Source organism: Paramormyrops kingsleyae, chromosome 21, assembly GCF_048594095.1.
Source record: "Paramormyrops kingsleyae isolate MSU_618 chromosome 21, PKINGS_0.4, whole genome shotgun sequence".
Classification (NCBI taxonomy): Eukaryota; Metazoa; Chordata; class Actinopteri; order Osteoglossiformes; family Mormyridae; genus Paramormyrops; species Paramormyrops kingsleyae.
In genome coordinates this window covers 2,629,525-2,635,524 of record NC_132817.1, presented here as the reverse complement: position 1 = coordinate 2,635,524, position 6,000 = coordinate 2,629,525, and the positions used below count along the sequence as shown (strand labels likewise).

Here is a 6,000-nt window from a genome sequence, read left to right as displayed (position 1 = left end):
GCCTTACACGTGTAAAACATCGAGAAACATGGTCTTACACGTGTAAAACATCGAGAAACATGGTCTTACACGTGTAAAACAGCGAGAAACATGGTCTTACACGTGTAAAACAGCGAGAAACATGGTCATACTCGTGTAGAGCAGCGAGTTAAACACAGAACCTGCGTGGCACAATTACATAATGCACAATGACTTTCCACAGATTAAAAAACAGCGAGTGGCTGCATTTGCTGGTAGGGTGTGTCTGACACGCTTCGTAGTGATCAACAGAACCCCCCTCCCCCCCCACCACCACCACCACCACCACCATATACACCATGATATACAGCTGTGGAAAAAATTAACAGACCACAGCACAATATTTTTGTTTCACTCATATCTCAATTTATGGGTGTATATCTGTGACTAATATAAATATTTTTTATATAGAGAGAATATTGCAGTCTGGTTCTTCTCTCTTTCTCATTAATAAAGGGCTTCTTCCTTGCTGTATGGGTCTTCAGTCCTGCTTCTAGAAACCCAATACAAACTCTCCTAGCACTGCACTTCACACCTGCACTTCACGCTTCCCATTCCATTTGAAGGTCACTTAAGGTGATCCTCTGATTCATGAGAAACTGTCGGGTAAGTTGACAGTCATCTCTGGCATTAGAAAGTTGCTTCCACCCTTTACCTGGCCGGTTTCTGGCCGTTCCCAGTGCCTCTTGCTTCACCTTGTTCCTGTGTACTGCTGTCTTAGAAACTTTGAACCTGGAAGCAACCTGCTGCTCAGCATAGCCTTCTGCCAGCAGAGCCACGATTAAACCAGGATTTAAAAATGCAGATTTGTTTAAAAATATAGAGTGGTCTCTTAATTTTTTCCAGGCTCTATGATGCAGGGTCACCAGAGACTCCCCACACAGGAGCATGGTCATACAGAGTCACTCCGTATAACCAGGAACACCATCACCGATATTCTCTGGAAACCGTAGACTACCAGCGACGCCCATCTCCAAGGAGACCGACGAGGGGAGGGCTGAAGAAGCAACATATGCCTCAGTGTAACCGCACGGTGCCGTGCCATCTGCATGCCGTCAGGGCCCCCCAGCTGCGTTCCGAGGCAGGCTCCGGGCCTGCAGGCGGGGAGGGGGGCAAGGCAGAACCAGGAGACGCAGGGAGTCAAATGGAATGCTGCCCAAAAGAGGAGGGATTAAAGAAGCTGGGGAGCCCATTCATGTGTGATGGTACATCAGCTGACACAGTGTGACGGAGGGGTGAGAATAGGGAGTCGGTGCCGCACGGCCCCCAACGGCGACATTCCTGGAGCATTCGGAGATGCTTGGTGCTCGGGGGACTGACGTCACATTAGCAGTGGGAACACCCCGTGAAACAAACATGCCAACATCAGCAACCCCCCCGTGAGCGGTACTGTCCGCCATGTGGCAGGTAAACGAGCCTTCAGAGCTGGCCCAAGATCAAACAGAGGACAAGGACCCTTAACTGGTGCCGGAAACGCCGAAATCCCAGTGCTCCGGGGCAGGTCCGGGGGGGCCCAGACACTGAGGGGGAACACACACCTTCCGGATAGCAGCTGTCACTATGCGACCTGCTCTGTGTACCTCGCTGAGAAACAGAATGCAAATCAGGGTATTGGTCCTCTTTCCCCATTGAACACCCATGATCAGAGCAGTGTACAGTATCGCTTCCAACAGGTGGCGCTGTGGTGGCCTGTGGAATTTCTCCCTCACTACTGCTACTCAAGTTCAGTATTTCACAGTTGGAAAAAGAAAATGGAAAAATGACCCATGGGCACAGAATTCTGGTCACCTTCCGCACCGATGGGTGTCTGTCCTCCCTACTGGCGAGGGGCTGGACGCCGAGCCTCCCCGGTCAGGACACTGACCACACCGGGTGCAGGAATTTTATCCGGTGGCTTTTGGCCCATTTGGCGAAAACAGACTTTTCAGTGATGAAGCGATGGCCACCATAGGGGGCGCTCTCATGCAGGAGGTACTCGGCGCATTCATCTCGACTTCCGGCTTCATAGTAGTGGTATGGAACTTTCCGGTAGCCCTCTGTCCTGCATACCGAGAGACAGCACAGAGATAGTCAAGTGAATAAACAGGAAGTCGAGGGGGGGAGTCAGACAGGGGGTGTCAGAAGGGCCAATGGCTGGAAGAAGCCCCAGCACCTGGAAAGCTTAATGCACTGTGACACGGTCAAAATAAATGTTGTCTTGAAAATAAAGGAGAGAAAATGACAAAAGACTTCAAAAGTATTGAAAAGTATCATCACTTTTTCAGGGAGGTTTATCTCACAAAGGCATCATGCAGAGTCACCGTCTCTTTGGGCTGGGAAACACCATCCAGCTTCTGAGAAGAAGCATCTGGACTTCAGGGCTGTTTTCTGTCCAGACACATCATGTCTTACTTTGTCATGCAGCAGCTGGATTTCAGTGCACAGTTAGGTCTTAAAATCCGATGACATGGAACCAATAAACACCCAGACAGCAGCATCTTGGGTATGTTTACACATGAAATGGTACTGTGGCAAATCCCAGCGAAGCGCTGATGAGGATGGATCTAATGAGGCAGACATGAAGCACGCTGGCAATAAGGCGGCCGTGCCACATGGCAAGCTAATGCTAACTATCATGCTAACGCTGAAGCCAGAGCAGCAAGGCTAATTCTAACACTAACTCTGAATACAGACCAGCAAGGCTAACACTAATGCTAATGCTAACACTGAAACAGACCAGGAAGGCCAACGCTAATGCTAACATGGAAACCAGACCAGCAAGGCCAATACTATCGCTAATGCTAACACGGAAACCAGACCAGCAAGGCAAATGCTAATGCTAACAAAGAAACCAGACCAGCAGGGCTAACGCTAACACTGATACTGTCGTTAACACTGAAACCAGACCAGCAACCCCTGTTAGTGCTGTTACATCTAGAGGTAGAAAACTGGAAGAGGTGGACTGTCATCATCATCATCATCATCACCACCACCACACTGAAACAGAACCCCCATAGGTAGTAGAGATATGCTGGTGTTTGGTGGGATGAGTGATGAACAGGCTTTGAGCCACTGGAGGAATCACTCCTGTCTCCTGTCCATCCCTACATTCCGCAGTGTGGCAGGAAATGAGTATAAGATGGATGCCATGACCAGCTGCAAAGGCTTCTGGGACAGATTTATTATTTTTTTTTAACAATAATTGGTTCAGCCAGGTTGCTGGAACGTTTACCAGACCCCCCATCGATAACAGGCTCTTTATGCATATTGCTGATAGTGATACACCGTACCTGCAGTAGGTGTCGTTGATCATGCCGTAGACGTGGATCTCCTTGCACATGTCCATAGCCAGGATGAGCGTGAACCAGCCCGTGCTCAGGTACGATCCCGACTGTATCCTGGCAACACACACGTGTGACACATGAGGCCCATTAGCCGTGAGCACGCATGCCACAGATAAAAGAGGCGGAGCGTAGTGGTTCCTGTTACTGCTGTAGGCAAATCGTGTGTCTTTTGAATTATTCACCAGGAGCTGTTTCTGCTGACATGGGCCATGGCCCAGGGGGGCGGGGGGTGGCTTTATTTATGCTGACAAAATGTTCCCGAGATGAGATGTGGCAACTCCCAGAATCTGGTGCAGGGGGATGAACTGGAAAGGGGGGCTTATCTCAGAGAGTGACAGCTGACTGGACTGTACCAAGATGACAGGGAGAGGAACTCAGAAACTGACAACAGTCCAGATTGTACTAAGATGGAGGGGGGTGAACTGCTGGTGTGGCAGCAGGGATTATAATCGACAAAAATCAACGACTGTAAAAAAAACAGCAACTGGAATACAGTCAGCAACTATTCCTAAGATAACATTATCAACAAATGCCGTTAATAGCACAGAAATCTGAGGAAAGGTACAAAACAGGAAAGCAGCTTTATGCATCTGTAGATGTAACAAAATCACAGCTCTTTTTGGGAAAAGGCACCGTGTTAGTTACAGCTGGCAGTTCACATGCTCTATGTGTACGAAAGAATCAGCCAGGTAGCCATGTCCCACTCTCGCCAGTGTGGGGAAGCAATAAAAAAGGCGAACAGAATGTTGGGTTATATCTCTAGGTGTGTGGAGTTTAAGTCAAGGGAGGTGATGTTACACTTATATATTTCCTTGGTAAGACCCCACCTAGAATACTGTGTGCAGGTTTGGTCACCATACCTCAAGAAGGACATTGCTGCCTTTGAAAAGGTGCACCGAAGAGCTACGAGAATGATTCCTGGTCTTAGAGGAATGTCTTATGAGGAGAGGTTAGCGGAACTGAATCTGTTTAGCCTTGAGCAAAGGAGACTAAGGGGGGATATGATTCAGGTCTATAAGATTCTAACGGGTCTGGATGCTGTTCAGCCAAATGACTATTTCAATATTAGTCTAAATACTAGAACTCGTGGCCATAAGTGGAAATTAGCGGGAGAACATTTTAAAACAAATTTGAGGAAGCACTTCTTTACACAGCGTGTAGTTAGAGTATGGAATAGTCTTCCTGCTAGTGTAGTGGAAGCTAAAACCATGGGTTCCTTTAAATCAGAGCTAGATAAGATTTTAACAACTCTGAGCTATTAGTTAAGTTCTCCCCAAACGAGCTTGATGGGCCGAATGGCCTCCTCTCGTTTGTAAATTTCTTATGTTCTTATGTTCACACTCAGGGAGCCACACTCAGGAAGTGACACTCAAGAGTGCTGCATGCTGGGAAATATGCTCAGTATGCACGCCTGTGGTCAGCACGGTAAGCGCTGTGCTCAGGCCTCCGCTACTGCTGCTGCACTCACCGGCATTTCATTAGATTCATTTACATCTATGTATATAATTTGTGTCATTTAACAATAACATCTGAAGATCACACACAGATACTTGAATGGGAAACAGAATCCTCTGCAGCAGTGTTTCTGGAAACTTCTGCGGCAGCGTTCACTCTTGCTGTTTTCTGGGTTCTTAGGCTGCCAACAAGAGGCATCCATCACTCCCACCTCCTTTCAGAAGGCAGACTCTCCCGTGCCTCAGACCTAATCAGCTCCCTTCATCCTACCTTGCAGAGAAAGGCATTCAGATGTGATTTCAGAGCCCCTCGCCCCCCGGGGGCACCTTCCCCATCACAGGCAAACTGTCTGTGAGTGCAGGGCCTTCTGCTCCTGCCAAATGCCTCCTTCATCTCTGACTTTTGGCCCAACGTAATGCATAATTGAACAGCCTGCATTTTTCATGTGCTGTCTGATTTTCACAGGTGTGCCATTTCTGCTGTGTCCCCCATGTCCACCATGTCTGTCGTGTCTCCGGTATCCCCCTTATCTGCGGAGGGATGGGGGGGGCGGGGCCCAGACTGGTTACAGGGGTCAGTGGGACCCACGTCAGTGCCAGTGCTGCAGAAGTCTGTCCTTGGCTGGTCACCACCAGCAAGGTACCTGCAGTTAGACAGACTCCAGGAATTCCCTGAGCTCCAAGCAGCTCTCCTGACCAGACCCAGACAGAACACTGGCTGCTCTGCACAAACAACACCGCTTCAATCCTCTCCTTCTCTGGAGTTGCATCATGTGGTAAAACCCCCACTGAATGATTAATGGGAAATATCTGCTTCTTTCCCACTTCTTACATGAAAGAGGAAACTCAAAGTCCCTCCTCCCTTTGTGGCTTTATCACGCTTTAAGAAATAAAAACAAGTAAAATCAAATCAATCGCTTTCAGCCTGCATGCTGCCCTTCCTCTACGATTTGCTCTGCATCTAATCAGCTGTTATGCTCTCCTTATTTTTTCATTAATCTCTTAGCAGGACAGGAATCGGTGCCTTGGAGGGACGCAGGCTGGGGAAGGAGAGATTGGCGAGATTCTCTCACTCTCACATCAAAGCCTGCTGAGAGTCCGCAGGCCATCGATTCACATCAGGGGCATGACGCTGAACAGGAGCGCCCCCCTCAGGGCAGCACGAAGCCTCCTGTACTTGCTGGAAAGGAGCCCTTTATTCTCAG

At 48.7% G+C, this 6,000-nt stretch overlaps 1 protein-coding gene across 10 annotated transcripts in view; it reads right to left on the bottom strand.

Moving 5' to 3' along the window:
• Nucleotides 1-361: 361 nt before the first annotated feature.
• The window catches only part of st6galnac3 (ST6 (alpha-N-acetyl-neuraminyl-2,3-beta-galactosyl-1,3)-N-acetylgalactosaminide alpha-2,6-sialyltransferase 3), a 52,959-nt gene continuing 47,320 nt past the window's right edge, over nt 362-6,000 (bottom strand). For 8 of the 10 annotated variants that reach the window (XM_072704382.1, XM_072704380.1, XM_072704381.1 and 5 more), the window contains one exon: nt 2,829-3,395. In XM_072704382.1, the coding sequence (XP_072560483.1) occupies nt 2,981-3,395 (415 nt within the window). In that variant the 3' untranslated portion in view covers nt 2,829-2,980. Of the gene's footprint in view, nt 2,060-2,828; nt 3,396-6,000 lie in introns of those variants that run through there. The other 2 variants (XM_023815938.2, XM_023815945.2) reach the window with 2 other exon arrangements.